At 38.6% G+C, this 26,022-nt stretch overlaps 2 protein-coding genes across 3 annotated transcripts in view; one reads left to right on the top strand and one right to left on the bottom strand.

Moving 5' to 3' along the window:
• The window catches only part of LOC108699406 (lipopolysaccharide-responsive and beige-like anchor protein), a 392,949-nt gene that overhangs the window by 163,614 nt on the left and 203,313 nt on the right, over positions 1 to 26,022 (bottom strand). For both annotated transcript variants that reach the window (XM_041589518.1, XM_018231478.2), the window contains exons 38-39: positions 12,563 to 12,709; positions 9,829 to 9,965 (exon numbers count right to left, since the gene is read on the bottom strand). In XM_041589518.1, coding sequence (XP_041445452.1) covers positions 9,829 to 9,965; positions 12,563 to 12,709 — 284 coding nt within the window. The remainder of the gene's footprint in view (positions 1 to 9,828; positions 9,966 to 12,562; positions 12,710 to 26,022) is intronic.
• Positions 5,583 to 8,430, top strand: mab21l2.L (mab-21-like 2 L homeolog). Its single transcript, XM_041589543.1, has one exon. The coding sequence runs from the start codon at positions 6,200 to 6,202 to the stop codon at positions 7,277 to 7,279; it is 1,080 nt and encodes a 359-aa protein (XP_041445477.1). The 5' UTR covers positions 5,583 to 6,199; the 3' UTR covers positions 7,280 to 8,430.

Here is a 26,022-nt window from a genome sequence, read left to right as displayed (position 1 = left end):
GTTTTTGCATCAGGTACACTACAGGTAAGGGACCTGTTATCCAGAATGCTTGGGACCTGGGGTTTTCTAGATAAGGTATATTTCTGTAATTTGGATCACCATACTTTAAGTCTACTAAGAAACCATTTAAACATTGATTAAACCCAATAAAACTGTTGTACCTTAAATAAAGATTCGTTATGTCTAACTTTGAATCAAGTACAAGGGACAGTTTTATTTTACAGAAAAAAAGGAAATATATTTTAAAAATTAGAAATATTTAATTAAAATGATTGGTGTTCCCATAATTTGGAGCTTTCTGGAAAACAGGTTGCCAGATAATGGATCCTGTAAATGTACCATGTTCGTCCTGAGCCTATTATCAGTAGCAACGCACCCTCCATTGTGTAGCTATTATCTGAGCAAGATGTACAAACATTGCTTTCTAACCCCAATTGTAGGAATGCAATGCCTTTACAGATCCCCTTACTGGAACCTATCTGGGACCTTATATATTGGATGTCAATAATTTTTATTATTTCAATATATTGAGTGCAGTCTATTTCGATGTATTGAGTTGCTATCTAGCTATAGCATTCGTATGTATTTTGAGAGCAAGACCCAACAGTCAGCACACAGGCAGTTATTATGCTGGTTCATTTTCAAGTATGTGTACATTAATGCTGTAAATGTACAACCCCCTTTCAATTATGTGAAATATACATTTTTTTTAATCCCATTTTTTTTCATGTTTGCGGTACAATTTTTATTGTAATCAGATCTATACACTTTCCAACTTTCTCTACAAAAAAAGAAAGGATGCATAAGTGCACACAAAATTATCATATTGCAGCATGGAACAATTATTTAATAGGATACCCTTCCAAAAAAATTTTTTCAAGAAAATGTTATTTTAAGCAAATTTCCATCATGCATTAATTAAAATATTCAAGTGGGGTTTTAAAGTTATTCTAAATGTATTTACAATTAAAAGTAATCTCTGTCTAATGGGTTATGTTCTCTGCAATACTGGTTCTGACTCCTGAAACATTTTAACAGAAAACTTCTGCTACGTTGTTTTAAGAGTCAGAGCAGGAAGAGAAAAAGATCAACCAAAACCACTTTGAACTGTAAATAAAAAAAACTGTTGAAAATGTTTAATCAAAATACTTTAGAAAGTGCCTTAGAATTGCCTTTTCTATTACAGCTTTTTGGTCAAGATTCCCTTTAAAAAGATTAGGATGAGCTGGACAGCAAGCAGGCAACTACAAAATACTATTATACATCCAAATTAATTGTACTGCATTTTCAGCAATTCCTAAAATATCAATTTTATATCAATAGACAGTCCTTTATTAACAGAAGCTCTGTATAGTCCCACCCCAGCTTAAACTGCACTGAAGTTCTGACCAGTGCAAGAAATGAAAGCCAATCACATGTCTATCTCATGTACTGTGATAGCAAACAACTAACTGCAATGCAAAAAAAAAAACAAAAACAATTGCATGGGTTTTTACTAGGCTCAATGAAGAACTCTGTCTTAGCAAATGTTGCACAAAGAAACATTTGTTCAGATTCATAGATTTGAGAGAAATGGTGTTGGTCTGCAACTGATTACAGAGCAATACCACACAAATAATAATATAATTTTTAATAATATAATTTAATAATAATTTTACTACTGTAGTTAAACGATATAAATATGCTGACTATCACTGGCTATGCTGCAAAAATATTCTTAAATTATGCAAGAAAAGATTTGCAGTGAAAAAAAATGAAAGTAATTAAATGCCCTTTCATGTCTCCTTTGCTGTTCCTATATAAGAGTTATTTCCTATGAACTGTGATTGACAAGTTACTTGCTAATAAGTGATGCCTAATATGCACAATTGTGTTTAGCCAACTTTATGTGTAATTGGAATGGGGTTCTCTTTGCTCAGCAACAGGCAGCATAATAAAGATATTTCCTTCTCATTGTACTGGGATATAACAGCAACAGGCTGCTTTCTTTGAAAATCATTTACCACCAGAATAATTAAAAAAATTCTCACAAATAAAATGAATACTATTTACACTAACAAGAAATTAAGAATATTATATATTTGTTAAAAAATATGCAGCCTGAAGCTCTATGTAAATGTTTAGCAAAATGTTACCTTAAAAATATAAACACAAAAAGCAACACAAAGAATAAACGGAATACGAAAGCAGTTTAGAAAAGGCAAAAATCAAGTGCCATGTGTTGAGCTCTAACAATTAAAATACAACTACAAGGAAAAAAAACAAAGATTACAATTGCAAGACTTTATAAAACCATTAGCTATATAAAAAGAAGTACTACTAACTCGTTTCTTTTCCCATTCATACATTCCCAGCAGCAATTCAAGTTTCATCAACAGTGTAGGAATGTTTGAAAATGACAGGCAAAGGCCACTAGCTCTTTTCCCATACGATTTGCTATAAATGGAAGGCTGCCCCTTGTATTAAAACTAAACAGATCGTTAGCATTTGAAGGAGCAAATTAAAATAAAATTAAAGGAAATGGCATTTTTTCTTGAATTGACCAGATAAACAGAATGAAGTGTACAGGCCAGTTGTTGACTGTTGGTGGGGGGATTTATTACTATGTCAATCATTGTACATACAGTAAATAATATTTTAATCCTTTAAATTACAGAGACAAAAGCACTTTCAGAGCAGCTGGACCACCAGTTCCTGCAAGATGCTAAATGCAGGGAAAATGCAGGAATGGAAAAGAAAACTGCTCTAACACAAATGCATCGACCCAAACTGATTCTGTAGTTTAACAACAGGTAAAATACAAATGAAATAAGAATTAAGATAAAACATATCACAAAGGACAAAGTCGTTCAGCAATTTTAGAGGGGCTGACAAATCTTCTCTGCACACAGAGTTAATTTCCCACTAGGCTACCAGTTAGTAAATAAAATGTTTGTCCTTCCCTTTGTGAATTTGTTGCTTATCTCGCGATTCATTTGTGCTACTGAAATGCCGCCTATAGAAACAATATATTTTAATGTATTGTTTTAAATGTGTCAGGCTATGATGATCCATATCTATTTCACCAGCACAGAAGGAATGAAAAGCAGCCCTATGCTGGGTTCACGGGAGGGAGTGTAGTGACTGCTGTCTGTAGAGGCAAAGTCCCGCCGAGCAAATGCTGATGCTGCTGTACACATCTCCAAAAGCAAATAAATAAAGGCAATAAACAGCTCAGGTGCGCAGCTCCCGGGAGAGGTTTCCAGCTGCTGTTGTATCCCGAGCGCTTGTTACTCCAGCGCAAAGGAACTAACATCGCTGCGCCGCAAGTAGATTGGAGCGGTCACTTCGCGAACGAGAAAGAAACAATCCGCAAAACAGAATGGGGTTAGCACACGCCCTCACCGCTAGGCATTAGCCTGAAGTAGCGTCTAGCTCTCTCTTCCATTAGCCCATTGTCTCCCCGTGTGTGTGTGTTGCACCTTCGCTCCCATAAAGGCAAATAGGGATGTCGTAAGCGGCACGTGAATCCCTTGTGCCCAGTAAGTGCTGTGAGTAGGCGAGAGAACAACAGTGAGTATATTGTGTCGCCCCAGGTGCAAAGCAGCCCCACAAGTGACATTCCAAGCGCTGCGCCGGCCATGGGCCACAAATCTCCGACACGCGGAGCAAAAAGGAAGCCGCCGCTATGATGATGCTAATTGAACACAATTGACGAGTTCTATAACGGTTCCCACCTGTCCACTGACAATGGCTTGGGCGCCTGCTCACTGCCCCAAACTATACTAGTACTAGACTCACTAGTAGCACCTGCACACTACTGCACACTACTCCACACTACCGCACACTACTCCACACTGGCATCATGCTGTGCGCAAAGTCACGGCGCGTGTGTCGCTGGGGAGTCAGTAAGTGGCAGCAGCAGCATTATTTGAATTGCTGTATTTGAACCAATAAATGCCATGTGTCGCCTCTCACAGCAGAAGTCGTCCACGGGCAGGGGTGAGATCTTTTAGAACGGAACAATTTCCAACACGTTCATCATACCATTGCCTCGGCCAATCACTGGGCTTACTGGAACAAAATTTACTAACAGCTTCTTCACATTATCATCATTATCTCGAATGCAGCTGCTCTTGGTTTTTCCAATGGTTCTCTGAGAGAGAGAGCAAAAGTGCTGCTTTTTATCTCCTGCAAATGGAAGCGCCGCTAACTAAGCGCTATGTACCGACCAGCGGGCTTTCCACATAGTAAGTGCTGGAATACTGGACTCGGGCAAGTGTGTGACCTCATATTCAGCTCTATTCGGTAACTGTCGTGTCGGAGCTATAGTGGAATCACAACTATCGCTTCTACCGGCTTCTCCACTCTCCATATGTTTGGCAACATCTCTGGCTCTGGGAAGGCGCCTGAATCCCGAAATAGACACGTGTATAAAATAGAATACAATACAGTATCACACACATATATATTTTATTGATGTATATATTTTGCCTGCATCTAGAGATACATAAACAACTCCACACATTGAAAAACCATATTTGTAGGCGCATCTAAACGCGCAATGCTTTAGCCACAAGACGCTTTTCCATTTTCTTCTAGCTAAATTTGTAATCATATATTATTATATTGTATCATATTATATATGTGTGCGTGTTTATGTGTGTATATATATATATATATATATATATATATATATATATATATATATATATATATATATATATATATTTCAATAATAGAAATGACCAAACGGATACAGAGTGTATAAAGGCCACAGCCATGTTAAGGACATATCTAGATTAGAAAGTTGGTTTATATTAACTTTATATGGACTGGGATTCAAAATAGGCCCTGGCATTTCAAGTACACAGAGGCCCAAACAGCCCCCCCACCAGCCCACTATATACTGACCGACTATGGCAACTTACAGCAGCCCCTCTGGCATTTGCCAGAACCCACAGATTGCCACTATGTAATTTAAAAGAAAATATATATATATATATATATATATATATATATATATATATATATATATATATATATATATATATTACATAATAGATACACATAACACTAGACAGGTAAAGGCCAGAAGAGAATCAGATTGTTGGAAGTAGACAGGGGTTACTAACGCTGGACGCTTTTCCCAAGCACAGTGACACATAATAAGGTATATATTAAGGTATATATTAAGGTATATAATAAGGTATATAATAAGGTATATATTAAGGTATATAATAAGGTAAGTGGAATAAGAGAGTCAGCCAGTTCCCGCATACACTACATCTTATAACAATGTGGTCGGTGTCCCGCCAGCTATTTCTAATGACAAATCCGCAGCATCACCGACAGGCGAGTATTTTCTAAGGGATACAGTATAAGTGTTAGTAGCCTGACCCTTCGGCCTTTGGATAGCGCGCAGTAATCCACATAGCACGAGAGCAAGGCCATTTGGAGGCAGTAGTCAGCCTGGCACTGTGAGCGACGTTGGCGGGTAAATAGGGCGCAGAATGAGGAGGCTGTAGGTGGGTGACTGTTTGTTTTCCTCTCGCTGCCCCACAGTCTATGTGCTGTCTGTGTGCGCTCTGATCTCAGTGTGACCGCCGTTGCATCTCATTGGCTGCGCCGCTGACAGCTGAGAGTTCTATTGTGGGAGAAAGCCCCGCCCACCCGCCTGGGCCTTGGGACCATTGATAAAAGTAAGCAAGTTTAGTCAGAGAGCTGAGACCGAGCCTAAGAGTGGGGCGCAGAGGCAGTGTGTACAGATCCATGTGCAACACATCATCTGACTGCCAATAGTTCCATGGGGAGATGAAGAGTGAACCCTTGTGCCCAACACCAGGAGAATGATCTAACCTGATCTAACCTGAGGATTGGTTGTGCGCACAAGCTCCAAGGCGACGCCTCCCAGGGAAAAAACTAGGAATCTGACAGAGAAGCCAAGTGAGCCTGAAGATGCGCCAGTGAGTGGAGTTTGCTTGTGAGCGCTGCTGTTAGCGCATCTTCTCCTCATGAACATTTGCTCGCAGACTCTTGTCACAGGCCTGGATGCCTGAAAGTGCACAGGAGGAGTTATTTGCGTGTTATTTGCGTGCAGAGAGGTTGCCCATTGATTGTTTAGCGCCTGCACATTGCTTATTGCACTGATCGGGCCAAAGCATTGGATCCCTCAACGTACTGCGAGGCGCCGGTGTACAGCCCGGAGCTGTGCCCAAACATGATCGCGGCCCAGGCCAAGCTGGTGTATCAGCTGAACAAATACTACTCGGAGCGCTGCCAGGCCAGGAAGGGGGCCATTGCCAAGACCATCCGGGAGGTGTGTAAAGTGGTGTCCGATGTGCTGAAAGAGGTGGAGGTGCAAGAGCCGCGCTTCATCAGTTCCCTCACTGAGATCGATGCCCGCTACGAGGGCCTGGAGGTGGTGTGTCCCACCGAGTTCGAGGTCGTCCTTTACCTCAACCAGATGGGGGTCTTCAACTTCGTGGATGACGGTTCCCTGCCGGGCTGCGCGGTGCTCAAGCTGAGTGACGGCCGAAAGCGCAGCATGTCCCTGTGGGTGGAGTTCATCACCGCCTCCGGGTACCTCTCCGCCCGCAAGATCCGCTCCCGCTTCCAGACTCTGGTGGCCCAGGCGGTGGATAAGTGCAGTTACCGGGACGTGGTGAAGATGATCGCGGACACGAGCGAGGTGAAGCTGCGCATCAGGGAGCGCTATATTGTGCAGATCACCCCGGCCTTCAAGTGCACTGGAATCTGGCCTCGCAGCGCGGCGCAGTGGCCTCTACCGCACATCCCGTGGCCCGGGCCCAACAGAGTGGCAGAAGTGAAGGCGGAGGGGTTCAACCTCCTCTCCAAGGAGTGTTACTCGCTGACCGGCAAGCAGAGCTCCGCGGAGAGTGACGCGTGGGTTCTGCAGTTCGCGGAGGCGGAGAATCGCTTGTTGCTGGGGGGCTGCCGGGGCAAGTGCTTGTCTGTGCTCAAGACTCTGCGGGACCGACACCTGGAGCTGCCCGGGCAGCCGCTCAATAACTATCACATGAAGACCCTGCTGCTGTACGAGTGCGAGAAGCACCCCCGGGAGACCGACTGGGACGAGGCTTGTCTGGGGGATCGGCTCAACGGCATCTTGTTACAGCTCATCTCCTGCCTGCAGTGTCGCAGGTGCCCGCACTACTTCTTGCCCAACCTCGACCTCTTCCAGGGAAAGCCGCACTCGGCGCTGGAAAGCGCGGCCAAACAGACGTGGAGACTGGCCAGAGAGATCCTCACTAACCCCAAAAGCCTCGACAAGCTCTGAGAAGTGACACAGGCCTGGACTAAACGGCTGCTACACAACTACACACGGACATGTTTGGGTTTGGGTGCTAGTAGCAGAACTAAGTAGCCCACTGGACCTTTATAAGCCATTGCACACCTAAAGCTATGGCAAGGGATACACGTCTTGCCTGCGGCCCTGCAGCTGTGCTTGAACTTGAACAACGATCCAGCACTCATATGTAGCACGGCTGGAGGGTCGCAGGTCGGGACATTACAAGTGGAAAACCCAATTGCCGACTCCAGTTCAAGCGCAGGATACTCGCACATCTTTTATCTGCAGGCACTAGGGCACAGCACAAAGTCATCTCCCCTGTTCCAGAGCGTTTAATCAAGAACCTAATCTAGAACAGAGAAGGGAAACTAAACCCAGAACCCCCCCCCCCCCCCCCCCACTCCAACATTGGCTGCTGAAAATGTAGATTTATAAGAGACATCACTACAGCTGCAGCTTTCACAAGACTTTTTGTTTTAATTTATATTTATTTATGAGAATCTTTACAGCTCTCCACCTCTGGGATACAGTCCTATTAAATTTGATGGGCTCAAATACTGACATATTGATCACAAGTTCCCCCCCTCCCCAGCATTTTTCTATCAGATAGAGGTGAAAGCACTACCCAAATGCCTAGAAAGTAAAAATAAAACCACCTTTCAACAGGCCCCTATTATAATGCAATAGCCTTGCCTGCTCTATGTCTTTAGCAGAACTATTGAAAAGAAAGAGTGGACCAAACCCCAAGCTCAAGCTTCCAAGGACACTTTTTGTTTTTCCTATAGATTTGGGACGAAAAACATTTCCTTGCACAGAAGGAGAAGGAATTTCTCCTTCCAAACAATGTGAACCAAGTCACAAGAGAAGCAATCGGACTTAAGAAAATCCAAGGTACATTTTCATATGAAATGTAGTGATTTTCTTCTTCTTTTTCGTATTACTTTGCCTGAATGTTTGTCACCAAGTGAACAAAAAATTATTTAACTAAATGTAAAAAAAAAACAAAAAAAATCTCTTTAAAAGATTACCGATGTTAAATGTATTCTAGTGCCAACGTCAGAATGCGACCAGCGGCTGACTTCTTGAAAACGAACAAAAAAAAAATGATAATAAAAAAAAAGTATTACTTTAACTTCAAATGGTTTTCTTGTCAATCCTGGGTCAAACCGGTTATTTCTCGAACAAATTTTCCTTTGATTTATTTTACCAAACCAAGTATATTCTTTTTAAAAAATAAAAATGCTACATTTGGGTAAATTTTAGCAAAAAAAAACATTTTAGAAATAATTCACTATATTAAAACATCAATTTAAGAGGCTTTAAATTCGGGATTTTACACTGCAGATGGAATAAATAATAAAGGGGACGAATCCATTATTACTATTTCCAGCACACGTGTCGCATACCGAGTTTAATGAATGTAATTAAATTCTAACAGTCCCCGTAAATTATATTTTAAAAAAAAAAAAAAATGGTGAGTTTCACTCAATCGAATGAATGTTTTCTTTTTTTAAGAATGCAAATCGCCATATATAGATTAAAAATGCGAATTTCTGGATACTGCTACTTATAAATAGTGACACATAGTAAGTAATTCATTTTAAAAAATAATGTTGGGATATAGTTCAGCTTCATCTTATTATTGCCCTTCGGTTTTGTTTGTAAATAAACTGCCTAAAGAAGTTTCTGTAGAAACAAGAGGACAAAAGGCTGCGCACATGCATCATTATTATTATAATTATTATTATTATTATTATTATTATTGGGCAGCACACAAGGAGGCTCTGGGTACAAGCTACTGTTTCCTTGTTAAAACAAACTAGAAGTGTGAATATAAAGTGGGATCGTATCGCACAAGATGATATCTCTGTGGGCTTGTGTTCTGGGCCGACTATACAAACACCAATACAAATTTGCCTGGCTGTCACAAAGAACAACAGTATTTGGAACAATTTTAAGAGGACAATGTCATTATTTAAAACTGGATATAGGTTTCAGTCTCATACATGTTAAGCTCATCATACATAATTGGTACAAATTAATGAGCAGCCTAAATTGAGTTGCAGGAACATGACAAAACGTGGATGTTGGTGACAAGAGAATGCAGAGGAGTTTAATAAAAAAATGTCGTGTTGATAAAGTCGCGTGTGTTCAGTGATCGGGCGATCGATGGCATATTGGCTACAGCTGTATATAATAAATAAAGCAGGTCTCTAAATAGAGCAGCGGGTCAGCTCGATAAATCCATGAGAATGGGCATATACTGCTACCCCTGCATGGAAATTCAATTTAGAAAGAAAAACAATGTCCCTGCCTGTAAGATTAATAATGGATTTAACATGCAGAGTGAACGTAGTCGGCTATAGGGCAGGAAAGCTTTATTGGCCTACTCGTCTTACCCCAGATGTGTACATCAGGCGGCCCTCCAGCTGCAGTGAAACTGTATAAAGGGCTGCGGGAGATGATTAGTGGCCGTATAGTTAAACACACAAACACAAGGGGCCGGGGTGAAGGAGATACCATCATGAGAATCCTACCTTGGGGTCCATTTTCTTAAATGCAGGATCATCTTCTTCCACCTCGAAGTAGAGCTCAGAGGATGTGACGGACAGGGTGCCCTTTAGCACCACGGAAGGAGCCACTAATTGCGCAGGGGTGCTAAGGTTAACAGGACCTGGCGAGAGACAAGCAGAGACAGTCCTCAGACAAGGCCTTATAGTGTGATTAGCTGATATGAATATGTAGGCCCAGACACAAAAAGTTGTGCTTATCCACCAGTGGCGTTATTTTATTGTTCATGAGAATTGATTGAGTACTAGAGCCATGGCTGGAGCAGTGCGGGGCCTGCTAGAATTTACGTGTAGGGCAGGTTAGGGTTAAGCTAAGGGGCAGTTGGGAGCTAAATGGCAGCTGAAGACGAGAGATGGCCTTATCTGCCTCGCTGTCATCCAGTTCATATGACAGACAGGGCCGGGCGCTACTACATTAGACGAAAAGCGCGCACAATAAGATTCATATGCGATCTCCAGACTGCAACTATACAACTCAGATAAGCAGAACCAGGGAGCAGGCTGTATACAGAGATGTATATTATTATACACACAGCGTCCCATTGCTATTGATCCATATACATCGCAATGAGATCATCTGGCTGATACACAATATCTTTATTCAGGGGGAGGGGGGGGGGCTAGAGAGCCCATCAATAGATGAGTGACACGGAAATTCTGGATTAATATAGTGTGCGGGGACAAGGAGAAAGGGGCCAGGTAATGATTTTGGTGAATTACTGCCAAAATATTCTGATGAATTGTCATTTCCATCGATTGTTAAGACTGGTGAGTGTCTTTAATCTGCCATCAATCTTGATGTGTGCCACTGGGACAATGAGAGAGATGCTCTGCTGAGATTACAGTCGGCTCTGCCCTATTCCCTGTGTATTCCCAGTCTATTCCCTGTGTATTCCCAGTGCAAGTGCTACATTGTGTGTGCAGATGGGCAGCAGATAACTGCAAAAAACGCTCTAATTTCCCAGCGCTCGGCCCCACAAATGAATGAAATGAGCAGCACTGGGTTCCCTTGCACCCAAGGTATTAGAATGGAATAGAGAGGCCAAATAACATTTTCCCAATCACTCCCAGACATTCAATTACAGGAGCGAGAGGGCAGCTGTAAGACGCAGGGGCAGCTCATTCCAGAAGGGGAGGGGGGTTCTAACAATTTACACTTCATTTCCAACCCACACCACTTTATTATTGAGGATTACCTCTTAATCCTATTGCCATTGTCAGGATTATATAATTAAACCCCTGTCACCTCTATTACAGTATCATTGTATTCCTCCTGAGTGGATGTGTACAGAGAGAAAGGGCAAATTGAGCCTCCTCTATTCCTATACTAATTGCTGGAATTGCAAGTCATTTTGTTATAAAACCACTGAAACTGGTCACTTAGAAAAAATTCAAATGCCAAGACTTAATTTATGCAGTTCTCTAAGCAGAATTCCTTTTTTTCACAGGTCTCCAGTATGTAGTATATTATATTGCAGTTGCCAATATATGGAAATAACTTCCAGAGACACTTTACAGCTGGTGCAGTATTTCATATAACTGATTATAATAGGGCAGTGTGCCTAATAACTATACCTATACCAGTATTTGCTTGTCAGGCTACTATACAGTCTGTTTTTGGTCAAAGGGACATAGACATGTAGTTGTCCAGACTGGACAAAAAGTAGGAAGGGTTGTAGAGATTGGCACTTATGCCATATAAACAGATACTGTATAACAGTAAATATTCACAAACAAAGGGTAAATACAACCTAGATTCCCAGCAAGCCCTGAAGGAGCTCAGTTACAAGGCACTATGCAAGGAGTGCTGTCCTGGCAGAAAGAGCTGCATGCAAATAACTAGCTGGTGAAACAAAAGAACTGAACTGGGCCTTAATACACATATTATTTCTGAAATGATGCAGCTACTTGGCAGTACTCTGCCTTCATAATAGAAAGTTACCCTGCAGTAACTTCATCTGTACCACCACCTACACATTCAAGCAACTACACAGTGTTTCACAGTATGGCTGGCATACAGTAACATATAGAAATATACCAGCTAAAGCATACAAGCATCCCTTTGGGAAGCGGAGGGGAGAAAATGATGGTGTGTATGTGGGTTTGGGCCATGACTTGTATACTAAGGATAAACATATTGCTACAGTTTGCTTAGTCAGACATTTTCTGGGGAAAAACAAAGCAGTAATTGTGTTCTCAGATGTGATATATGTAGAATTTGTTAGTAGCACTGGATATGGTTCCAAATGGTACAATATTCATAAAGTTTACCAGTACAAATGGCAATGGGAGATCAAAGGCAACAAAACTTGAATGAAATAAAAACAATACATGCACATGGTTTTTTAAGGATAAAATGTAAATCCAAAAACGAGGTGGTGAAATAACGGTGAAAGTGGTGAAATAATGGTGTTAAAGGGCAGCTCACTGAGAAGCAGAGGGGCACAAGCCACAGCAACAGCTGGGGTATATGGGGAGATGCACTTCTAACCAAAGGGCTGTATCACAACTGACTCTACTTTTACTGGAGACATGAAGGCAAGGGGCAGGTAAATAGCACCATGCTATTCAAAAAAAGTTAAAGTAAGCAGTGTCAGGTATTGGGTAAGAGATTAACTGGCATGCATCTTTAGGAAGTGCACAGATATTAGAACAAGCAGGAACCAGAGTAATTTGTGGCATACATATCAGTTAGATTTACCTGTAAGGCTTTCAAGATCTTTCTCTTCTAAGGATGATATGGTGTCATCCTCTCCATCCAGCAGGCTCTCACCCTCAGAGATTTGTCCTCCAACAACCTGACCTTTGATAGACTGCTTTCCTTTCACTAGTGCATCTTCATCAGGATCTGTAGATAAAACAAAACAACATTTACCTTTGACATCCCAAGGGGTGACCATACTCATGCACGCATGGAAATACAAGTGGAAATTATTTTTCCAGGTAAGAGCTAATTACAGCATCTACTAGAGGAGGTTTGCTAATATTTAGTTCTATAAAGCTCTACAATTGCTGTACATCATCCACACTCAGTTCCTTAGAACTTACAGTACGATTTAATTTTTCAGGCAGATGGCGATGAAGTGATTTGCCCAAGGCCTCAAAGGAATAGAAAAAATAATCAAATTCAAATATAAAGCCAGACTAGAGACAAAAGGGAGGGTTAGCAGCACAGCACAGCTAGTTATAGTTAGACTTGGAGTGTCTAGCGCCCTCTCACTGGTATATCTGACAACACTAGAAAAATATGCAATGATGCAAACAGGTTTATTCCATGATCAGCAATGGATATAAAAGTTAAGTATACATATACAAATCATATTCCAATGCAGGTATGGGATCCGTTATCCAGAAAGCTCAGAATTACCGGAAGGCCATCTCCTACAGATTTCATTACAATCAAATAACTCAGATTTTTAAAACTGATTTGCCTTTTCTCTGTAATAATAAAACAGAACATTGTACTCGATTCCAACTATGATAACATTGATCCTTATTGGAGGCAAAACAACCCTATTAGGTTTATTTAATATCTAAATTATTTTTAAGTAGACAGTGCATGGAGATCCAAATTATGGCAAGATCTGGAAAACCCCAGGTCCTGCACATTCTGGATAACAGATCCCATACCTGTATATACATTTTTTGATACGTTATATACATTTACCTTATTGTTAAATAAGGTTATTATATGTCACCAAGGGGCTTCATGACCATATAAAAAGACAATGCTGAAGACTGAGTGCTTCTATACATGTCATGGAACCAAGGTAATTCTAAAATCCTCATATTTTACAACACGTGGCACATTATTATAACACACAAGTTTCAGCGAGTCATGTGAAATCAAATCACTAAGCACAGATTATAACCAATGACTTTACTAAGGACTGTTTATTAGGATATAATACACAAAAGCCATGAATATCTTGTAAATTATATCCTTATAAACGGTGAGTAGTGATGTCATCAGTTATAAACGGTGAGTAGTGATGTCATTTTTGTCACATGACTCACTAAAACTTGTGTATTATAATAAACAAAGTACCCCTTGTTGGAAAGGACATTAGAAGTAACCTCGGAGTTCCATGACCTGTATAAAAGCACTCGGCCTTCGGCCTCTTGCTTTTATATTGTCATGGAAGTCCTCGGTGACTTAATAATATCCTTATATTTTACAATATGGGTTACTTTATTCACTATATAATACACAAGAGCCATGAATATCCTGTAAATTATATCCTTATAAATGGTGCTTAGTGATGTCATCAGTTATAATCAGAGATTAGTGATGTCATTTCTGTCACATGACTCACTAAAACTTGTTTATTATAATAAATAAAGTACCCCCTGTTGCAAAATACGATATTAGAAGTCACCTCGGAATTCCATGACCTGCATAAAAGCACTCGGCTATATGGTCATGGAACTCCTCAGTAACTTATAATATCCTTATATTTTACAATAGCGGGTTCTTTATTCTCATTATATTATATATTATAATCCACAAGAGCCACCTGTCTGCCTATCTATCTATAAACAAACAAACACCAGACATGGTACATTATCCTCACATTGTGGTGATATCTCTATACAGTGTTAATTTGTATCCATTGCCCTGTTCTGCACGAATAGATATTAATAGAAATGTTGCAATTTTATCCGTTACACATGGTTGCTGATAAAAGCTTACCTTACAGTCTACTCAATTTACTTTTGTTCCTGTTTTTTTTGATTTATTCAATGTTTGCGGTTTATAGGAATCTTTTTTTTTTTACTTCACAAACGTCATGGCGCCATGAAGACGTCACTTTGGCACCAGTTTTGAGGTTTGTTCACCAGGGTATATACTGGAGGTATGGGTTGACAATGGTCTGTGTTAAGACTGAAACATTTATAAAACAAAGTTCACTGATATTTTTTAAACAAAATCCTGTGTGGGCTGATTTTTTTTTCTATTATGGGTTGTGTTGAACTACAACTCAGCACACACACAGTTATTTTTTGGCATATGCCCTACTGATTACATACATACACATATATACATATATATATATATATATATATATATATATATATATATATATATATATATATATATATATATATATATATATATATATATATATATATATATATATATATATATATATATATATATATATATATATATATATATATATATATATATATAGAATAACATAGCTCTATGAGGGAATTATTCTAATGAGTTCCATGGCCATATAAAGGAACAAGGTCAGTGAATGAATGCTTTTATACAGGTCATGGAACTCAAAGGTGACTTTTGTCCTGACACATTTTACAATAGGGCCTACGGTATTTGTTATAATACACATGTTTCAGCATTGTTTACAATGAATGACTTTCAGTGGCGGAACTACAGGGGGTGCGAGCGGGCCAGGGCCCACAGCCCATCAGGGCCCCCCGGCAGCCCGCGCGCCACTGAAAATGTGGGCGGTACGGAGGGGGTGGGGCCCGGCTGCGCGTCACGCACCAGGGCCCGCCCCCCTCTAGTTACGCTACAGATGACTTTGACTAAGCGCCTATTCTAACGAATTTCGAGTTCATGGGCGCTATTTAAAACTCCCATGAACTCGAAATTTGACAAATTGCAATTCATTAAAAATAAATAAAAATTTTGGAACTCCGGTGAATAGGATTGACCCGCAAACTCGAATCGAATTTGAATCAAATTCGAATCTAAAAAAATTTGAATGTGAGAAAGGCAGCAAACAACTCCAAATTGTTCCCAGGACGTCCTCCATAGGCTAAAACAGCAATTTGGCAGGTTTAAGGTGGCGAATAGTCGAATTTGAAATCTTAACGGGCCAGTGTATGATAAATTTGAAATTTGAATTAAAAAAAAAAAATGGAATTTTAACAATTCCCTAGTCGAATTTAACAGTATTGCCCATAAAACAAAACTTGAAAATTCAAATTCGAAATTCAAATTCGACACACTGATCTGTCTAATATCTATATATTGAAAACTCAGATGTCAGAACAACAGATATAACTTGCATGTTCCTTCCCATTCAGGGTGCAAATAATACTATACTTGGGTTATAAATACAATTACACTACCTCAGCATTAAAACAAACAACAAAAAAAAAAAAGATAATTTTTTTTAAGTGACAGGCACGAAATTGAAAGTTACACTGATATAGCGGATTCCACATATTGAAAGCGAACCATGTTTATCATAAGGACTGTTTCCCACCATTTCTAATGGTAATAAAGTGAAACAATGTATTTTCAAAAATATATTACAGTGTAGAGGAAGTTTAAGAAATCTGGCTCATAAATAGTCTTTATAATTTTATTTCTTGTTTTTAATTTTTTATCTATTGATATTAAAAACATGTATGTGCCTCAAGCTAACTTTTCTCCCAAGCTGCATCCTGTCCCTGACAGGTATCACCAGGTCTTGCAGACTGAATCCATTGCATGCATACAATTTGCACTATACAGCTGACAAGAAGTGTGCTTAAGTAGTTTCCACATTTAAAAAGCAAACTATTAAACTATTTATATATCAAAAACTATTTTTTTTCACAAATAGGTTTTTATTTGTAATCCACTTCAGTCTGTGATCCCAGCAATGTGCTTTAACTGCCGTAGTCCCAACAAAGGTCTCAACAGAGAGATAATACATCTATTATTACAATTAAAAACAACTTCCCTTTTCTAGATTTTCTTTTTTTAATGGAATATTGTGATCTAGGTTTTGGCCACCAAGGCTGACATCTAAGTGAGAACATTGCTTTCAGAGTCAGACTGGCATGCCAGGGGCCCACCATATATCTTACACCATAGGCCCAATATCTACATAGTTTTACTCTTCGCTTTCTTTTGTTGGTCCTGGTCCTTCTCTTTACCTACTTCCATCTAGCATTCTTTTCAAAACGACTCTTTGTTCTCATACAGAAAAGAGAAAAGAAAAGTTATATGCATACATGGCAAATTAGTTGGGTAAGCAGTAGGGCCCACAGACACATCAACCCATTGGGATTGCTCTACAAACTGACAATCATCCTCCAACTATGAACTGCAGTCAAACACAGGTGAATGCCACAATATTAACACACCAATGAAATGTTTAGGTTCACCATCTATCATCGACATCAGCCCCTTACCCTGGAGGTGGAAACACATGGGTGCGGCTTACACATACATGTCAATACCACCATCTAATTAACCTGTCCATAAGGTTGATTTTTTTTTTAATGTAAAAAAACTGGAGTACACAGAGGAAACCCACACTGATGTGGAAAAAAACACACACTCTACCATCAGAGACCATATTACCCAACACACCGGCACTTCAAGGTGGTTACAATGGTAACCACTGTGCTTATCACATTATGGCATCCGTGTAATATGTTCCATAAAGTGTCATGTCATGTTGAAGTGAACTGCAAGTCACTACGAGTCACTGAAATGTTGCTTTAAATGTGGTGCATTTTCTAAGGCAGTCCTTAAACTGTGCAAAGAATATAATCATTTTGGAAATAGGACCATTTGAGCTACTGTGAAAAATGTCTCATTAATTTGCATAATATTTATTGTATTGGCAGTACCGATGCACCAAATTCCAGATTCCTTTTTTTTTTTGGTGGAAGCAAATTAGGATTCCGACTAGGTTTGCCTTTTTTTATTTTTATCTTTTGCCCCTGAGGAAAACCACTTTGGTCAAAACACATTGGGCTAATGTCACTCATTTTTTATATGATTTAGTAATTTTTTTTTTGATGCAATAAATACTTTATTTTCAATTAGAGTGTGCGATCCAATTTAGGCTGTGCTATTTTGGAGACTCTTATTGGGAGCCTCCTAACTTTATATTTCTATAGGTTTGATATTTGGCTGCATCTTTCGTACAGATTTGAATCCGCATTGAAATGACAAACGGAAAAAGGGGGAAAGTCCATTTTATGTGTGTTTTTTTTCCAACATTTGTATCCACGGATTTCAGGTACTAGGTAGCTTTTCACCCCACTGTAAGAACGACTATGTATATAAACAAATACACCTTAAAGAGGCAGTGCTGCTATGCAAGGGAAGAGCCCAAAACACAGCTAGCAATGCAACACAATTTTGTTTGTCAATGTAGCATATGGGTACTGTTCTGCAGGCGTTCAACCTGAGTTAAGAAACCTCCTGTCATGGAAAATATGCAGCTTATTGATATTTGGAATGGTTTTCCTGTAATTAACTCCCCCTTGAGGATTTTTAGTTTGCAGCAGTGAAATTACGAACAGTATTCTAATACACACCACATGGGCTGGGGCCTTTCACAAATCTCACTGGCCTAATAGCATTCTGCCACAGGAGTTTCTTTTCTTTCCTTCGGTAATTAGAGCACAGCTACTCTAAGCACAAATTAAATGATAATGATTGCGTTTAGAACTGGCCATAAAATATCAGCAGTTTTATAAACCAAGTCTAGACTTTATAGGTTTAATCATCATTTCAAAAAGATGTCAGCGTTTCCTCTTCCCAGATCGGAAGCGTCACTTTCTCACGCTGCAATTTGCATCAGCATTCAGAGGCCCCGGAGCTGTAGTCTGAAAACACTAACCTCGAATGTCATCGCAGCACAGCATTGCTAGTGATTACTTTTTTATGATTATGCCTGGATTTAACCCGTTGCTGAATGAAGTGTGCCCAGATGGCCCCTGTGGCTTACTAAGAAGTACTATGCATTTCTTCTGCGATGGTACCTGACCAACAGCAACTACTAACCTTTAGCATGTTATAGAATGCCCAATTCCTACACTAAGGATTCTATTTGCTAACATTTTACATTTTTCGCCAATTGTATGTTTTCAAAAAATGTGTTTTTTTTTCTTTCTAAAACTAAAAAAAAAATCAAGATTTTTTGAGTGTAAAAACCACGAAAAACTTCTCCAAGTAAAAGCAGTTACAGTACCATAGAAGACAATGGGAGCATTGCTGATTCTATTTTTTTTGGGGGGGGGCAGATTTATTTAGGGTCGAATTGAAAATCAGAATTTTCGTTTTTTTTACGGTCAAAACCGTCACCACATTCAACTCGGGAATTATCCAAACTCGATTCGAGTGTTTTTAAAAATTTTAATTTGATTTTCAAATTTTACTCTGGCCTTTAAGAATTTGAATTCGACTATTCGCTAGCTAAAACCTGCTGAATTGCTGTATAAGTCAATGGGAGAGGTCCAGTGAGAAATTTAGAGGATGTTTGCAGCCTTTCTGACATTTGTGTTTTTTTGAGACAAAAAAACTCAAATCGAGTTTAATTGAATTATATTCGAGTTTTCGAATCAGTAAAATTAGTCGGAGTTTAAGATATAATAAATAATCGAAAAATTCTAATTTCGAGTAATATTGAATTCATGTGAGTTTAAACAAACTCACCTAAATTCGAAAATGTATAAATGTGCCTTGTAGAGTTTTTTGGATTTTTCCCCCTTGTAATTGTTTGAAAAAGTAACATTTTTAGAAGTTATAGATATATTCATATAATTTTTTTTATTTATTTTTTTGGATCGTTCAGCGTCTTTCAGTTCATACATAATTTTTAAATTCAAATCTTTTAACAACTTTCATGGCATCTGTGGTTTTAGAGGAGTAGCGTTTATTCATGGTTTAAAAAAAGCTCTAATACCACTAAAATCTGACCTTTAATAAATGGGCCTCTAACATTTCAACTGGTCTTTAGTATTTTTTTTATAATGTTTTAATTATTTATTTTCCTCTTCTGCCCCTTTCCAGCTTTTTAAAAAAACTACTGGTCAATGAGTGATTTTATTGTTACTGACTGTTGACAATGGGGTAATGAAATGTAATCTGATGATTTCAGAAATGATACAGAATTTTTAATTGATTATACGGGTATGGGATCCATTATCCGGAAACCCGATATCCAGAAAGTTCCGAATTATGGAATGGCTGCCTCCCATAGACTCCATTATAATGAAATAATCCAAATTTTTTAAAATGATTTCCTTTTACTCTGTAATAATAAAACAGTACTTTGCACTTGATCCCAACTAAGATAGAATTAATCCTTATTGGGGGCAAAACCAGACTGTTGGGTTTATCTAATGTTTACATGATTTTCTAGTAGACTTAGGGGCAGATTTACTAAGCTTGAGTGAATAGTTTGAATGCAAAAATATTCGAATTTCAAAGTATTTTTTTGGGTACTTCGACCATCGAATTGGTCAAATTCAATCAAATCGAATGATTCGAACGATTCAAAGTAAAAATCGTTTGACTATTCAACCATTCTAACTAAGAAGAAGAAGTGTGAGAATAAAAGACAAAGCTCTGTCCATTCATTGGCTAGCAGGTTTGTGTGTGAGCATAGTTCCTCATATGAGCCAAGGAATGGAGTACTTGCAATGGCATAGTGTTACATGATGGAATTATCCAATGGTACATACTATTTTTTTTTTTTTCAGGAAAAGGCTGTTTTATGCCATATATTTTTATATAGAGATCAGCCAACTTCAAGGATATAGTTCCACCTTTAAGCCATTCCTGCAAAAGGGTCGCTACAAAATATTTGTGAGGGGATATTTATGCAAACACCATCCTTCAGTTTTAGCTATTTTCTAACAAATATTAACTACAAGGTTACATAAAAAAAATAAAAAAAAAATTCAAGGGCCTGCACACTTTTGCATGGCACTATATTGCTTTGATTTGTTTCAAGATATAATGTGCATATTTCTGTCTATGGTGTATTTTGTAACAATGTCAAATGGTTTACAATAAACTTGTCACCTGATAATTTAAACAAATAATTCCTGTGACCCGAGTTTATCATTACACACCTGACCTCATGAATTCTGTGTTTCCAGGATACAGAAAGTAAATCAGAGGTGGAGTGGAAGAGAAGCGTATCAGTCAGTCTATACCTGCTAAAGATTTTTTTTTTGTTCTATTTCCTCTCAGACATATATCATTTTGACATGCTCCAGAGGTTTTCCATTTCAGGGAAATATTTATAGCTGAAAATTTGCATTGACTTCTGAATATACTTTGTAAGAGGTTTGATCACCTAACTTCAAAAATAATTCAGGGCTCATATTCATGGTGTCTTTCACGTGAACAATATTTGACAATAAAACTTTCAAAATAATAAATATTTTTGTGTGTATTATTTTTCCCTGTGTTGCACCCCTGACAAACGCAGGAGCAAAGGATCGCGACTATTGTATCTCATGCTGCTGTTTTTGTGTACTTTGTAAGGACAGTAACCTTAAAGGTATTCTGTCAGGATTTTTACGATGTAGTTTTAAATTCAAAGTTACACTGTTTACACTGCAAATAACTCACTCTACAATATAAAATGTCATTACTGAACCAGCAAGTATGTTTTTGTTTTAGTTGTAATATTGGTGTGTAGGCAGCCATCTCAGGTCATTTTGCCTGGTCATGTGCTTTCAGAAAGAGCCAGGGTGGAACTGCTTTCTGACAGGCTGTTGTGTCTCCTGCTCAATGTAACAATGTGTCGCAGTGGGACTTGGATTATACTATTGAGTGCTGTTCTTAGATCTACCGGCAGCTGTTATCTTGTGTTAGGGAGCTGCTATCTGATTATCACTCCAACTTGCAGTCAAGCAGTAAAGAGTGACTGAAGTCTTTCAGACCACAATTCACATGATTGGGGGCAGTGGGGAAACTGGCAATATGTCAGATTTCAAGGTTAAATATAAAAAAGTCTATTTGCTCTTTTGAGAAATGGATTTCAGTTCAGAATTCTGCTAGAGCAGCACTATTAACTGATGCGTTTTTCCCATGACAGTATTCCTTTACCAAATGTAACTATGGCTTTGATTCAGTGTTTAGAATTCTTCATTGGGTGTTAGTTCTCCTTTATTTAAAAGAAGCTTTCAGATGTTAACAGAAAGAAGAAATAAAATGTGGCACTTTATTAATGTTTGTTGCACAGATTTACAATATTTACATAAGTATAGACAGTTTCTTTCAAAAAAACAAATGCATCTTCATGTTTATGCACAAGCATAAATTCACTAGTTGTAACTGGAACAGTTTTTTAATTCAAAAACTATAAAAAAAAAGAAAAAAAAGCAAATGCTCTGTAAGGCTACAGATTTATGATCATTGCTTCTTTTTATTACTCATCTCCAGTCACTAATTAAAATCAGTGCATGGTTTTAGGATAATTTGGACCCTTGCAACGAGATTGCTTGAATTGAAAACTGGAGAGGTGCTGAATAAAAAAAAGCTAAAGAACTCAAAAACCACAAACAATAAAAACAAACCACCTGCATATTGTCTCAGGATATCACGCTCTACATCATGCTAAAAGTTAACTCAAAGGTGAACAACCCCTTTAACACTGGACTTGTTTTGACATTACATTTTGCCATTCCTAAACAAGGCCCTACTCATAATACCCCATTCAAACTTTTAGTTGGGAAATTTACTTTTGTTCTAAAGAACAACAGATGAAAATTTTCTTTCAACCTATAATTCAACAATGCCTTTTTATGTTATCTAGATATGAAACCTGGCTCAGCTGATGCTTTGTCACAGAACGAGGAATTAGGGATTCACTGAATCCCCTATTTTTGGGATTCGGTCATATCCCGAATCCTTCATGAAAGATTTGGATGTTGGGGGGTGAAACTACAAAGGAAGAAGATGGAGGACCAAAGGGACAGGGGCCTAGTGAAACATAGACTTCCAGTTTCCAAAGTATTTGAAATGAATTTGCTTTGGGACCACTTATCTTTTTATGAAATTGATTGAAAGTTTAAGAAAATATGAGCAGGAATTAAAAAGTAATGTAGGTTCTCAATAAAATAAGTTCCTTATCGAAAATTAGGGCATATATGTCAATTTTAAATGTATAAAGTTTGTGAAAATTCTCATTCATCCAGGTGATGGTACATCTATATCTATAGAAATAAGTCAAATCAACTGGACGTTTCACCAGTCATCCAACTGATGATATTAATAACTAATATATACATGTACTAATGGAGCCCCTGAAAAATGGGACATAGTTTCCTAGAAAAACTGTTCATAATAATTTCTCAGAAATTCTTACCACTTTTTTTTTATCAGCGAATACACATGTCTACAAAAGCCTAGCCAGGTGCATTTTACCAAAGATAATGGGAAACAGAGGAAACTGCTATGGATTTCTTTTTTCACTTGCTGTCATTATGATTGCTTGCCTTTTCTGATACTGCTTTAAAGAAAAAAAAAATAGGTCAACTGGCAATACAGACTTGGGTTAATGGGAGTCAGAGGTTGACCCTAAGGGGATTCACATGGGCACTAGTTGTACTTGTTAATGAGAAAAAAATGTGTGTGTTAAAATTTTCATTTTCCCTCCACTAATCGCAACCTCTGTCTTATTTATAAAATGTGCACTTCTGACAGGTGGATATACTGCAAACAAAATCAAATACTCAACAGTATTACGTGCTACAATGCTAATTACTTGCAACAACTTCCATCTGGAGGGAAATATAAGAGAGCATCATGTACTGTTTATTCATTACACTTGTACACCTCAATAAATGACACCTCTGTCACTTGGCATAAGTCAGTTAACTTGCTCTAATACTTTTTATTAAAAAAAACCCCACAGTATTACATATTATTACCATGTATTTATGAAAGTTTTTTTACCATTCATGTACTTAAAGGCGTTGTTCACCTTCAAATTAACTTTTAGTATGGTGTAGAGAGAGATATTCTAAGATAATTTGCAATTGGTTTTCATTTTTTATTATTTGTGGTTTTAGAGTTATTTAGCTTTTTATTCAGCAGCTCTTCATATTGCAATTTCAGCAATCCGGTTGCTATTCCAAATTACCCTAGCAACCATGCATTGATCTGAATCAGACACTGGAATATGAATACGATAGGATGAGTAATCAAAAGTAGCAATAAGAATAAATGTGTAGCCTTACAGAGCATTTGTGTTTTAGATGGTGACCCCCATTGGAAAGCTGGAAAGAGTCAGAAGAAGAAGGCAAATAATTAAAACACTACAGAAAATAAATTATGAAGACCAATTGAAAAGTTGCTTAGAATTGGCCAATTGGCCAAGTTAAAAGTTAACTTAAAGGCGAACCACCCCTTTAACAGCATGTGTCGTAATACTTTAAAGGTATTAAGCAACTCATCTGCCACCAGAAACGGCTTTACATTTGTTTTTGTTTGTGTTGTGTGTGTAGAGCACATTTTTATGTTGCCATGAGGTTGTTGAGGTTTGGTTATGTTATTGAAAACTGGACAAAATTAAATAAAATAATTATAAAAAAAAAAAGAAAAAGGCATTCCACTGATTGATACAGATTACCAAAAAGTAAGAAAGCTATGCGCTTGCTCTCAAAAGACAAGGAACTAGGCATGTGACCAGTTTGGATTTGTAAGATGGCTATGCCAAGCAGCAGGCAATGCATTGGGCTAGCACAGCTTTTGCTAAGATTTATACATGCATATGGGCACTCACTACAAAGAATAAATAGAGCAGTAAAATAACCATATTAGCAGTTTACAAGATGATTCACCTTTAATCTCATCATGTGCACTCTTAAACTGGCCATAGACGCAAAGATCTGATCGTACGAATCGAGTATTCATACGATTTTCGGACCGTTTGTGGAGAGTCCCGACATTTCTCGTCGACGGAGATCGGTTGTTTGGTCGATCGGACAGGTTAAACATTTCTGTCGGCTGCGGGTAATATCTCTGCGTGTATTGCCGATCTTACAATTTTCAGTGGGAGACTGTCACTAGCTTTGGCCGGACATAACTTTCGTACGATTGCTGTCAGGGGCAGAACATCGGCTCATCTGTTCTTTTACTACTTAATTTGATGTAGTGGCAGGTCGGGCAATGGGGAAGTCTGATCGTACGTTGATTCATACGATCTGATCTTTGCGTCTGTGGCCAGCTTAAGAGAAGATCTGTGCTTATCACTGGAATGTACACGATGCACTGAAAAAATCTATTTACCTTTCATACTATGCAGGTTTATACTTCTTTCTTCTGTATAAATGGACATTTGAATTAAAACATGACAATTTTAGAAGAAGTTGCTAATCATGTCACCGACCAGTTTGCATACAGTTTTTATGTTTCAGTTCCCTTTATCAGCTTGTTTCTATTTCAGCTGTCGCAGTCAAATTGTAAAATAGCACTGAGCAATGAAAGGAAGCAGCAGTAAATATGACCGCTAGCATCCTGAACCACATTAAAGGGCCTATTAAAATGTCTATTTAAAGGGATACTGTCATGGGAAAAAATTTTTTTTTTCAAAAATGAATCCGTTAATAGTGCTGCTCCAGCAGAATTCTGCACTGAAATCCTTTTCTCAAAAGAGCAAACAGATCTTTTTATATTCAATTTTGAAATCTGACATGGGGCTAGACATTTTGTCAATTTCCCAGCTGCCCTTGGTCATGTGACTTGTGCCTGCACTTTAGGGGGCAAATTCACTAAGATTCGAAGTTGCGCCAGGCGCAACTTCGCCGCACTTCGCCAGGCGTAGTTTTGCCAGCGCTCCGCAAATTCACTAAAATCCGAAGTTGCGCTCAGGGGTAGCGTAAGGTTGCGAAGTTGCGCTAGCGTTGATTCGCTAAGTAAAGCGAAGTTACGCTAGCGAAGGCTAGTTTGCATAAGGCGTGAAATTCAAATTTCAATGGAGGAATACGTATCAGCACTACATATGGCTAGAAAATCTTCAAATCATCAAATAAAAATTTTATTTTGCCCTACACATGTGCCCACTGTCTAGGTAAGTTGCCATGAGTCAGGAAATGTAGGGGGGAAGGAGGGGAGCCCCTAAAAATGTTTCGATCTTTTTCAGCCTATCACCCATAATGTAGAAAACACGCCAGCATTTTTTGGGACTTAGAAAATTTTTTGACTTTTTTTGAAACAATCCCTATCTACTCTATTGCGCTTCGCCAGGTCTGAGGTGGCGAAGGAAGTCTAGCGTAAAAGGTAGCGTTCGGTACACTGCGCGCGTTAGTGAATTTGCGTAGTTACGTCGCTAGCGAAACTTCGCCAGGCGTAAGGGTGCGAAGTAACACTAGCGAAACTACGCCAGCGTTCATTAGTGAATTTGCGCAGTAACGAAAATGACAAACGCTAGCGAAGTA

This window comes from Xenopus laevis, chromosome 1L (genome assembly GCF_017654675.1).
Source record: "Xenopus laevis strain J_2021 chromosome 1L, Xenopus_laevis_v10.1, whole genome shotgun sequence".
Taxonomy (NCBI): Eukaryota; Metazoa; Chordata; class Amphibia; order Anura; family Pipidae; genus Xenopus; species Xenopus laevis.
Note: the sequence above shows the minus strand (reverse complement) of the source record. Positions and strands in the feature narration are given on the sequence as shown.